The sequence below is a fragment of the Monomorium pharaonis genome, chromosome 1 (assembly GCF_013373865.1).
Source record: "Monomorium pharaonis isolate MP-MQ-018 chromosome 1, ASM1337386v2, whole genome shotgun sequence".
Lineage (NCBI taxonomy): Eukaryota > Metazoa > Arthropoda > Insecta > Hymenoptera > Formicidae > Monomorium > Monomorium pharaonis.
In genome coordinates this window covers 13,342,156-13,355,706 of record NC_050467.1, presented here as the reverse complement: position 1 = coordinate 13,355,706, position 13,551 = coordinate 13,342,156, and the positions used below count along the sequence as shown (strand labels likewise).

The following is a 13,551-nucleotide window of genomic DNA, read 5'->3' as shown; positions in this document are numbered from 1 at the left end:
AAAATAAAATTATTTTGTAAATATGAGTATTAATGTTATACATTTATGCTAATGAATAAAATACTAAAAAAGAAATCGTTACGTCAAGTCATGATGTCTTTATTAATTCTTTTTTAATTATGTATCCGTTTTTAATTATTTTTGTAATAGAATTTTTCTTAAATAAATTTATTCCTATAGTTTTTGTTAATCTACATGTATAAAATGTATTTGATTTTTTTTACATGAAATATTTAATATAAGAGTAATTTTAAACGCAAACATTCCATATATTCAGGTTTTTTATTATTTATTACTTGATACATATACAATATTGTTAGAATTTATAAATTTGTAAAAGATTGGACAATAAAATAGTCCGTCTGTTATAAATTGTATATTTCTTGATAGATAAAAATTGAGCAATTAATTTATTTAATGATAGTATCATAAATAACATTGAAAGTTAAATATACATTTTCTTATATACATAATTTTTTACGAATCTATTATTTTGTTGATTACCAAGGTAAACTCTTAATTGCCAAGAACGAACTCGTGAAAAAGCAACATAAAGTTGCCCGTGATTAAAAACATCTTTACAAAGACCTAAACCAATTTTATCAAACGTTTGTCCTTGCGATTTGTTAATTGTCATAGCAAAAGCTAATTTTATCGGAAACTGTCTTCTGGAAAAAGTAAAAGGATATATATTTTCACAGTATAATGTTATACGATTCAAAAATACAAATCTCCTGCTTTATCACCTGTTAAAATCTTACATTTTAATAAATGATCTCCAAGTTCTATAATTATTAATCGTGTTCCATTGCAAAAACCTTCATTGATACTAAGATTTCTAATCAACATAATAATACAATTTGATTTTAAACACAATTCATGTGGAGAAAGAGATGATGGAGATAAACTATTTAAATATTCTGGTAACAAAGCTTCACTAATGTCACCATTGTCACTATTTATAGCACTGTCTATACTTGTATAAATTCGTTCATTAGCTGTATCAAATAATTCAACTACTTTTTTATTGATTTCATCTACGTCAACATTTCTTGCAGAAAGTATCGCACATTTAGCTACTTTGTCAAACTCCTTTTTTCGTATTAAATCACCATATATATCTTCAACAATATCAACATTAATAGGCGCTACACAACATTCAAGAATTTCTATATTATCATTTAAATCATTTAATTTGCCATCTCCCATATCTAACAAAAACTTTGCAAATTCAATTTCCTCTCGAAGAATTCGCATATTTTGTGTTAAAGAGAATTTTATAAAATTTTTCCAAACTAAACTAAATTTAATAGAAAGATTTACAATTTTACTTCGAGTAGCATGTAATTTAATAGGCAAAAGTTGTCTAAAGTCACCACCTAATAAAACAATTTTTCCGCCAAAGGGAAAATTATTATTCATAATATCACGCAATGTTCTATCCATAATTTCTAAAGCATATTGTGGTGCCATTGGTGCTTCATCCCAAATAAAAATATCAGTTTCCTTCAAATATTGAGCTTCTTTAGTTTGTATTTTAATAGCAGATGAAGAATCAGCAAATAATGGAACCGGTAAACCAAATGTCTTATGAACTGTTTTTTCAGTAGGTAATAATGTCGCTGCAATACCCGTAAAAGCCATTGTATACACATGTTTATTTCTAATTCTAGCTAAATGATAAATAGTTGTGTATATAAATGTTTTACCTGATCCACCTGGACCATCAATATAAAAATAATTGTTATTATGATTGTTATTATCTAATCTGTTTAATATTAAATCAACTATTTCTTTTTGCTGTTCATTTAATTGATTATATTGTGTATTACCAATTTCCATAGCTTGTTCCAATGTTACATAATCCTCATCTTCGTTATTTACAATTATTTGTTCCATTTGTGGAAAATCTGTAAAACTTTGTCCTTCTGTAGCAAGCATAGCACCAATTTGTTCATAGGCTTTTCTTTGTCCTTGTAACATATCAAAATGTCGAACATAATCCTCAGATATTGCTTCTTTAAAATTTTCCTACAACTCTTCAGGATGTAATGGTTGACAATGTAATAATATACGTACAAATAATCTACGAAGTTGTCGAGGCATCATCCATGCAACAGCTTCATTCATAGCTCGTTTCCATTCATCATCATCTTCAATTAAACCTAAAGCCAAACATGCCGCTGAAAATGATTGACAAAATTCTCCATTTACAGTTTTCAAATCATTAAAACTTGTAGCCCCTTTTACTGTAAGTAATAATAATCGCAAATGATATAATTTTGTTTGTGTTGGACTAACGGAATATATTCTTCCTACACAATTAAAATGATTTTTGCGTTTAACCCAACGTGATATATTTCTACTATTAATTTTTTCTTTTTTAAATGTATAATAGCATGGAATTTCTGTATATAAATATTGTCTCGCTTCTTCATCTCTTAAGTTTAATGAGAAATAATCTATTAACATAGTAACTTGATTTAAAGCAGATGTCATGACGTCGTTAATATTTTCATTTTTGATTATAATATTTTATTCATTAGGAAGATGCACTGGCAAACGCATTATAGTATGACTTTTATCTTGTAATTTTTTACCAAGAATACGCCAAATGGCTTCTACAGATCCAACATAACGAGTTTCAATATAATTATGTATCTCATCATGATCAATAATTACATTTTCTGTTACTGGTTCAATGGTTATAGCAGCAACATCATGTCCTTTATAAATATATTTATACAAATATTTAACCGATTTAATACTTGAAACTACTTCAACGTTAATATGACAATTAAATATAATCGATAAAATAGGACAATATGGAACAACATAACAATTATCAACTTTATATCCACCTGGACGTTCAAAATTTCTACCATTATTTCGTCTACGATAGTAAGAATAAGCATTTTCATCCATTCTAGTCTCTTTGAGAAATGGTTTCGGAAAGTGTTTCGAATAACGTCCATCTACTAAACACCAATCGCCACAAGGTCCATGAATCATATGTTTCATAACTATATCATGTAAAATACGATTTTCATCAGGATCCGGAATTTCAGCAGAAATATATTTATCAACAATTGGTGGAGTTGTTATTTTAAAATTGTATTTTAAAGTAATCAACAAATGAATATGTGGCAAACCGCGTTTTTAAAATTCAATAACAAATACAAATGCTGCTACTTCACCAAAAAATTTTTGCTTTACAATTAAATCAATTAAATAATCTTTTTTAAGGTTAAAAACACGAGCACAAATATCAGGTCTATCAAAAGCTTGTTGACCAGACAATAGATTTTCCTCGATTTCACGCTATTTTGGATTGCAAGTCATAGTAATAAAAAGGTCTGGCTTAATTTACTAACAATTGTCATTGCATCTTGATAATGTTGTAACATATTATGCGGCGATCCAATAAATGTGGAAGGAAGTATAACCATTTTTCCAATACGTCCATTTAAGTTATTCGCCGTAGTTTGTAAATAATCTTTTAATCCTTGGTATATTTTGGAACGTAATTCTTTTTGATGATTTTTACAATAATCAATTCTATCTTTTTCCATTTTTACATAACTATCTACAAGCCATTGCTGAAATAAACGACGTCCTAATAAAAAAACATTAAATTCATCACGAATAGCTATACGATATTTAATATACTGTCCTCTAGTTATTCGTCTATTACTATTTATTTTTGTTAAATAACGGTGCCATCCTTAAATACCATGTGGATAAAACAATGGATATATCCATGGTTCAACATTTGGGTCCATAATACTAACATTTTGTAAAGTTTTATTAGTTCTATTACGTATTGTAACGTATGACTCTGGAATTTCTCCATCAGCAGTAGTACAAAAAACAGCAGCAACTTCATTAGTTCTTTGAGCATTATATCGACGTCTATTCATACCTGGTTTTAAAGTAAATAATAATTGTAATTCAGGTAATAATTCACCTGATTCCGTTTGTAAACGTTGTTGATTTTCTAATTCTTCACCCATCATTTGATAAGATTGAGCAAATACATTAAATTCTCGCATTATTTGTTCAAGGTTTTGTACAATTTCATAATCTAAATATGAATTTTGATTAAGACGATGATCTATAGCTTCATTAGAATTCACAATAAAAAGTTGACCATAAGTAGGACTTTCATTTTGTGCAGCATATAATGCTGTATTAATTTGATAATAAATTTGTCCTTGTATTTTGAAACAATATGGACCAGGTCGTCTATTGTTAAAGTTAATTAAATTAGCATTAAATGATGCAAATAAAAACGAACTATTATAACTACGAATATGTTGAAAAAAATTATTAGATTTTATATGACTACAATCGAATAAATTACGAAGTAATTCAGGAAATTCAGGTAATGGTTGTAAATGTACTGCACCATGGTTGCAACAATCGTGAAATGAGTTTCCTTTATTAGATACTTTTTCAGATGCAAAATGCTTTGCATTGCAATGAACACAAGATACGTCCATAGAACCAATATAATATTCAACAACATTACTAATTGACATAGTATTATTATTATTTAAGTGAGGTTGATTTCTCTGTCGTGAACGATAACGAGATTGACAATCAGCAGAACTCTGCTGGCATATTGAACTTTGTTCAACTATTATTTCTTCATCTAATTCTATTATATGATTATTATGTGTTATACCAGAAGTACAAATAATTTGTTCGTATAATACATTATCTGATGAACGTTCTTCAATAACATTTAATTCTATTATACGATTATCATGTATTTTACCAGCAACACAATAATTTCTGTTATCAACTGATTTTAATATATTATTTCTTACTTTTACAATCTGGCGACGACAATGCTGATTCTCTGCTTTTTTTTCACGACATTGTCGTTGAAATTCTTCTTTTTCTTCTAAAGTACGTTGTATTTTGCGTTTCGGCATTTTATAATAGTTTAATATTTATAAAAATAAATATATTATGATATATATATATATATATATATATGCATAGAAATACACACACGATTTCTTTTAAAGTATATGTAAATATATTTTATTAAAATATATACTTTATTGATTTTAATTAAATTATTAAAATTTAATTAATGTATGTATATTATACGTATATCAATTATATATATATATTATTAATTACATATTTATTATATTTTACGTATATCAATATTTAAATTATGCGTAAAAATAAAAATATATAAATGAAATTCTTTGAAATTATTAAATTATAAATATTAAAATACAAAATATGTATGAAAAAGACAAACGTTTTTTTAATGCAAATTTTAAAATAATATATTTATTAAAATTTTAAAAAATAAATTAATTTTTTGAATAACAACTATTAGTGATCATTATCTTTATCATCATTATTATTGTTATCAATGTCATCATTATTATCATCGTCAATGTTATCATCATCATCATCATCATCATCATCATTATAATCATCATCATTATCATCATTATCATCATCATTATCATTATCAACATATTATCATCATCATTTTATCAAATATCTCTTTATTATATTATACAAAATTTATATATGTATATATACCAGGTCTGTAACTTTAAAATGCGGGTTTTTTTCAAGAGATGGAGCACAAAGCCTATAGATGCTGGTGTCATAACCAATATGTCATTTTGTAGCTATGATAGTTAGCTTTAAAACGCTAAAAATATTTGTTTAAACGTTTAAGTGTTAGTAGCATTTTTTTTTTCGGTGGTAAACATGTCGAGTTTTGAGCCGAACAAAGAGCATTTGCGGCACGTGCTGATTTTCTTATTCAATCAGAAGAAAAAAGCAGCGGAAGCACATCGAATACTTGTGGAAACATACGGTGCACATACTCTATCTGTCGATACTTGCGAACGGTGGTTTAAACGATTCAGAAGTGGTGATTTTGATGTCAGTGACAAAGAACATGAAAATCGACCAAAAAAGTTTGAAGACACCGAATTGCAAGCTGAAACCTGGCGAAACAGTTAATACTGATCGCTACCGACAACAAATGATCAATTTGAATTATGCGTTGGTCGAAAAACGACCAGAATGGGCTCAAAGGCATGGGAAGGTGATTTTGCTGCATGACAACGCACCCAGTCACACAGCAAAACTGGTTAAAAACACTCTGGCAGCACTTGGATGGAAAATATTATCTCAACCGCCGTACTCACCAGACCTTGCTCCTTCCGACTACCACCTGTTTTCATCTATGGCAGTGCTTGAGCCTAGTTGCCCTTTTCGAGCCGATTCCCGAACGCGCCGCCTCCTATGCCCCCACTACCGCGCGCGGCCTTGACGGCCGAGCCGCCGATCTCGCCCGTACGCTTTGGGTGCGTTCGGGGAGCTCACTATTAACGCTACGTAGCACTACCGCTGTTCGCGGAGACGCTGGATAGCGCTATCAAAATTATGATGACGTCACTGTCCGTAGCGTTTGACGTCATAAACGTGCGCTATCCATGCTACTGCTTCAGAGGTAGTGCATGGATAGCGTTTGGCTCAATCCCCACCATTGTCTGTTTAAACATCATGTGCTATCTCTCTTTTAAGGTTAGAGAAAATTTATGCGTAATCTTGAAAGAAGAAAACAAGAAATTGTTTATATGTCCTAATGAAAATATTTAATTAAAAATCTCTCTTCATTGAGAGAGAGAGAGAGAGAGAGAGATCTATTTCATTAAAATTTATTAAATTTATTAAAATATATTAAAATTCCTTAATATATACTCATTTAAATTTGTTAAAATTTCTTAAAATTCATAAAATTTATTTTATTACATTGTTATTTATTATATAAATAAATTTTATAAATTTTAATAAATGTTAAATATTAATTTTTAATAAATTTTAATGAATTTTAATGCATTTTAATAAATCTTAATAAATAATAAAAAGGGATCAAATAAAAAAGTTTTTGTGAAATATTTCATTAATATATTTTTATCAAGGTGATCAAGACTGGATCTTTGAGTTTAATATTATTTTTCATCAAAATATGTATATAATAATATATACTATATTTTGATTCATTAGACTGCATGTACTGTTTGTCTTGAAATGCAATCCTTTTCTGTACCAATTGCAAATATGTAAACGACTTAAGTATCATTATTATCAATTAAATTGATAACGTAATCATATATTATTTTAAAATTTTAGTTTAAATAATGCAATTCAAGAGCGACAGTATACGACATAGTGCAAAAGAACATAAATTTACATAAAAAAATTATATTAGACATAAGCTTCAAACATATAATATTATTATGTAAAATAAATATAAATTAATAATTAATTTGATTTTGAATTAAGATAGAAAAATGGAACAAAATAAAAATTTATAGGAAATTGTTTAAATTATTTTATTTTATTACATATAAAATCATTTTAATTAAAGAGTAATGTATAGGACTTATTAATTATTTAATTTATTTAAAAATTAAAAAATTTATTTAATAAGATCGTAAATAACTTTAATAATTTTTATTTTATGAACTTCAATAATTTCAATTTCCATTGAAAAATTTAATTGTTTAATGATCATTTTATAATTATTAAAATATTGAATATAAAATAAATATAAACAAATAAGTATCATATATATATATAAAGAAAAATAATAATAAATATACTAAGTAACATAGTTAACATAAATAATTATTAATATATATATAAACATTTTGTTAATATTGCTGGCAGTGGCTAATCAACTGCCCAACAGTGTTTGCTACGCTATAGCTGTTCACGGAACTCGCTATCACTACCGCGCTATTGGCTCCACGAACAGTTCAGATAGCGTTAGCGTTTGTAGCGTTAATAGTGTTTCCCCGAACGCACCTATTGTCTCAGGAGCAGCTCTGTATAAGAAATGGTGCCCTGCACTACAAAATTCATTAAAATTACTCTAAGTAAATAATTTTTGTTTTTATAAACAAAAAAGTACTAATTTTTTTATTTCTAATTTATTTTATATGTAGTATAACAATATGTAAAAACATAATATATAAATTAGAATTTTGACAATAGTTTAATTTTTACATCACCCGTGAGGTATTATTATTGATGCTTTTTTTAAGTGGTTTTCTCAGTAGGCCTAATCCACTAAAAGATGAAATATAATATATAGCTTGGCATTCTTCTAATTTTCCTGTCGTTTTTATATATCTTACAATATATAAAATTTTGTTTTCCTGCTAAGCTGTATATTATATTTCATCTTTTAGTGAATTAGGCCTACTGGGGAAACCACTTAAAAAAAAACGCATCAATAATAGTATCTCACGGGTGATGTGGAAAACTATTGTCAAAATTCTAATTTACATATTATGTTTTTACATATTGTTATACTACATAAAATAAATTAGTAATAAAAAAGTTAGTACTTTTTTGTTTATAAAAACAAAAATTATTTACTTAAAGTAATTTTAATGAATTTTGTGGTGCAGGGCACTATTTCTTATACAGAGCTGCTCCTGAGACAAAGCGTACGGGCGAGATCGGCGGCTCGGCCGTCAAGGCCGCGCGCGGTAGTGAGGGCATAGGAGGCGGCGCGTTCGGGAATCGGCTCGAAAAGGGCAACTAGGCTCAAGCACTGATCTACAATAAAAAGTTGTCCATAACTTGGCATTTCGTTTGGTGCAGGATATAAAGCAGTATTAATTTGATAATAAATTTGCCCTTGAATTTTAAAACAATATGGTCCACGTCTTTGTGCACTAAGATTAGCCATATTTGCATTAAACGACGCGAATGAAAATATATTATTATATCCTCGAATATGATTGTAAAAATGTTTAGATTTTGAATGAATTCCAGTATATAATTCATAAAGTTCTTTTGGAGGTTGGGGTAAAGGATATAACTCAATAGATCCATGATTAGAACAATCATTGAACGAATTACCTTTATTAATTGTCTTTTCCGAAATAAAATGTTTTGCACCACAATGTTCGCAATATAAATTCATCTCTCCTATATAATGTTCTATAATATTTTCTAGTTGCATATTGTGAGACGTATCAATATTCGTATATCCTTTTCTTGAAGCTCGAATTTTCTCTTGCCATTTTACTCGTTTGTTTTTTTTCAGTTACATTAGGAAACACTGATGTTACTATTTCGTTGCTAGTCATAGTAATTTGCGATGACATTTTACGTAAAACAGTTAATTCCCTACATCTATTATTTTCTAAATTTATTACACTATTTGATGTGCTAGCAATAGGAAAAATAACGTGGTTGTTTGATACAGTTTCTATAATTGTATCATGTGATATTTCATTATTTTCTTTAACATTCAATAATTTTATATCATTTGTTGTTTCATTACTCTTTTTTAATGTAGAAAAATTATTAGTAATTGACGTCTCAATCACTTGTGATACAATTTCTATTTCACGTATTGTGTGTAATAAATTAGTATTTACTAAATTAGTATTTAACGATAATAAACTATCTTTTTTAGCTATCATTCGTTTTTTCTCTCGTCTCTCATTTTGAGATTTTGCTTTTCTTTCTCGTTTATTACGTTGATATTTCTCTTCTTCTTCAAGTGTTCGAATTATTTTTCTTCGAGGCATTATTTAAACAATTTTAATTTAATTATAATAAATACAGCTATACTAAAATACAGTTTTAAATAAAGTTATAATTTTAATTTGGTTTAATATTAATTCTATAATCAATATAAGTCAAAGCCAATTTTAATTAAACAATTCAAACCAAGTCAATTTCAATTCAGCTTTTAAAATCAATTTCAATTTAATAGACACTTTCAACAATTTAAGTGAATATTTCACCAATTAAAGTAATCAATTTCAATTGAACAGTCACTTTTAAATTAACAATTCAAGTAAACATCTTTTCATAAATTAAAGTAAAAATTATTTAATAATTTAACCATTGAAATAAAAATAAATTTTATTTAAATAATTAGTGCAAATTTATTTTAAAAAATCCAAATCAATTTTTATTTTTAAAAAAGTCAATTTTAATTTAATAATCCAAAATAAAATCAATTTTAATCAAATTTAATAATTTAATAATTTAAAAATTAAAATAAAATAAATTAAATTATAATTTAATTATCTAAATATAAATAAATTTTATTTTAATAATGGTTTTAATAAAAAATGTAATTTAATAATTCTAATTATTATTTTAAAATAAAATGCAATGTTAAATGTAAATTTATTATAATACTAATTTTATTTAAAATAAGAAAAATTTAATTTAGTTTAATAATAAAAATCCGTAATTATAATTTAACATTCAAAATCAAAATAAATTTTAATTTGACAAATTAACATAAATCTTAATTTAGCAATAAAATAATATATATACGTGTATATATATATATATATATATGTATGTATATATATGTACAATATATACATATATGTTTATTTATTTATTTCCCAAAAATCTAAACAAAAAAGAAACTTACCTTATATTGTTTTTTAATTGTAGTTTAATAAATTGCAAAGAGCAAAACAAACTCGAACCAGAAATCAGCTAATATTGTGATTACGTATGAAACTTCTGGTGTGGAAATGGCTCTATAATTATTTAATAAGAACTTAATTTGCTTTTGATATTTATTAAAATTTTAGACAAAAAAATACAAATTAAAAATGAATAATAGTTTAAAAAAAATATTATCTCTCATATTATTAGAGGCGAAAGTGGTATTATGGCCACTGTAGACAATATGGCCACTCGTATTATTTCCATTATTAGTTGATGAATTCTAGTAATTACTTACCCCAATAGGAAAAGATTTATAAAATTGTATAACAAAAGAATTGTAAAAAATTTATAATTCGTCATTATGAGGGCATAGTTCAGAAAATAAATGTAGAAACATTAACCTTTTATAAAACATTAATAAATATTTGCGCAATTAAATTTTAAAATAATATGTTGGAATGATTTAAGAGATTCTGACCGCTATTACTATCAATGAGATACTTAACTCTCCAACAGATGCAACTAATCTATCAGACAAAATGCCTCTTTTTTAATCTTTATTAGATGTCTAGTGAATAAGCGATATTTATTAAATTCATTGTAATACCTTTTCATAATAATTTTAAATTAAATATTGAAGATTAAATGCTGTAAATATTGCACATTATTATTGCTGCATTATATTGTGAAAATATTGAAGATTATAATGTAATAGTTTTAAATGCTGAAATAATTGCAAAATATTTATGTTTCAATATTTGTCTAATCTATAACAAATATTATTTAAGAATTATATTCTGATAAAACTGTTGCGTTATGGCGAATTATCTCAGCACAATCTTTAATGCCATTATTGTGCAATCCCATATAACATCGGATATTCTATGTATATGCATTTTTTTCCATAATGTGAAAAAAATATCTTGTATGTTAAACGTATATACATCTCACATACATGATTCGTATATACATTATGGTATATAAAGTGTATATCCATTAATGTATTTGATATGTATATACAGCGCACAATGTTGAATGTATATACATCTCACATACATGATTCGAATATACATTATAGTATATAAAGTGTATATCCATTAATGTATTTGATATGTATATACAGCGCACAATGTTAAATGTATATACATCTCACATACATGATTCGAATATACATTATAGTATATAAAGCGTATATCCATTAATGTATTTGATATCTATATATAGCGTACAATGTTAAATGTATATACATCTCACATACATGATTCGAATATACATTATGGTATATAAAGTGCATATCCATTAATGTATTTAGTATGTATATACAGCGCACAATGTTAAATGTATGTACATTTCATATGCAAGATATTTTTCCTTTATTACATAAACTTGTACGCTCACGCGTAAGGAGTAATTCTCGCAATCACCGCTAGACGGTGCAACTTAGCTCTTTCTCCGGAGTCAAGTGATTCTCTCTTGCATATATAAGGAGGTCACTTGCAACTCCGCAATCAGATCTCGAATCTCATTTTTATTAGCTACCGTGCCTCGAGTATGGTACCGTACCAACACACAATCCCCACAAATTTGTATCATGTATATTCTATGTACGGGAGCGTCCCGTTTGCCCACGTCAATATTGGCCACGGTCCTGATTGGCCACGTCAATATTGGCCACGTCAATATTGACCACGTCAATATTGGCCACGTCATTATTGACCACGATCCCGATTGACCACGGGGTGGATTGGCCACGTCATTATTGGCCACGCGTCATTATTGACCACGTCAATATTGGCCACGTCAATATTGGCCACGCGTGATATTGCCCACGTCAATAATGGCCACGTCAATATTGGCCACGCGTCATTATTGCCCACGTCATTATTGCCCACGTCATTATTGCCCAAGCGTCATTATTGCCCACGTTATTATTGCCCACGTCATTATTGCCCACGCGTCATTATTGGCCACGTCATTATTGGCCACGCGTCATTATTGACCACGTCAATATTGCCCACGTCAATAATGGCCACGTCAATATTGGCCACGCGTCAATATTGACCACGTCATTATTGCCCACGCGTCATTATTGCCCACGTCATTATTGACCACGCGTCACTATTGCCCACGTCATTACAGTATATGGGTTTGCGACTTGGAGCCGAAGGCCCCCCTTGCACCCCCCCGTGTGTGTGTGTGTGTGTGTGTGTGTGTGTGTGTGTGTGTGTGTGTGTGTGTGTGTGTGTGCAAAGCATTTCTCTGCACCACATGGGTTTGCAACTTTCCACGCTAAGCAAAAAAATTGATTAATATTGACGTGGGCAATAATGACGCGTGGGCAATAATGACGCGTGGTCAATAGTGACGTGGGCAATAATGACGCGTGGGCAATAATGACGTGGTCAATATTGACGCGTGGCCAATATTGACGTGGCCATTATTGACGTGAGCAATATCACGCGTGGCCAATATTAACGTGGCCAATAATGACGTGGCCAATAATGACGCGTGGCCAATAATGACGCGTGGGCAATAATGACGTGGTCAATATTGACGCGTGGCCAATATTGACGTGGCCATTATTGACGTGAGCAATATCACGCGTGGCCAATATTAACGTGGCCAATAATGACGTGGCCAATAATGACGCGTGGCCAATAATGACGCGTGGGCAATAATGACGTAAGCAATAATGACGCGTGGGCAATAATGACGTGGGCAATAATGACGCGTGGGCAATAATGACGTGGGCAATGACGCGTGGCCAATATTGACGTGGCCATTATTGACGTGAGCAATATCACGCGTGGCCAATATTGACGTGGTCAATAATGACGCGTGGCCAATAATGACGTGGCCAATAATGACGTGGCCAATCTACCCCGTGGTCAATCGGGATTGTGGTCAATAATGACGTGGCCAATATTGACGTGGTCAATATTGACGTGGTCAATATTGACGTGGCCAATCGGGACCGTGGCCAATATTGACGTGGCCAAACGGGTGCCACTCCTATGTACATCTTATGTATATATACTATGGACATATGTATAATATTAT

The 13,551-nt window shown here is 29.0% G+C and overlaps 1 protein-coding gene across 3 annotated transcripts; it reads right to left on the bottom strand.

The window, feature by feature from the left end:
• Positions 1–171: 171 nt before the first annotated feature.
• LOC118645884 (ATP-dependent DNA helicase pif1-like) lies at positions 172–6,369 on the bottom strand. 3 transcript variants are annotated; one of them, XM_036287765.1, is made up of 3 exons: positions 6,195–6,369; positions 2,080–2,165; positions 172–1,973 (listed from the first exon to the last, which is right to left on the bottom strand). In XM_036287765.1, exon 3 carries the CDS (start codon positions 1,939–1,941, stop codon positions 718–720), a length of 1,224 nt encoding a protein of 407 aa, XP_036143658.1. In that variant the 5' UTR covers positions 1,942–1,973; positions 2,080–2,165; positions 6,195–6,369; the 3' UTR covers positions 172–717. The 3 variants fall into 3 exon arrangements, with proteins under 3 accessions (XP_036143658.1, XP_036143651.1, XP_036143661.1); XM_036287758.1 differs by having other exon boundaries at positions 172–2,165; XM_036287768.1 differs by lacking the exon at positions 6,195–6,369 and having other exon boundaries at positions 172–668; positions 762–4,547.
• Positions 6,370–13,551: the final 7,182 nt, after the last annotated feature.

Bases quoted from the DNA above. Each gene is read 5' to 3' on its own strand.
- LOC118645884 (XM_036287758.1), bottom strand. From the start codon at position 1,983: ATGTTACAAGGACAAAGAAAAGCCTATGAACAAATTGGTGCTATGCTT.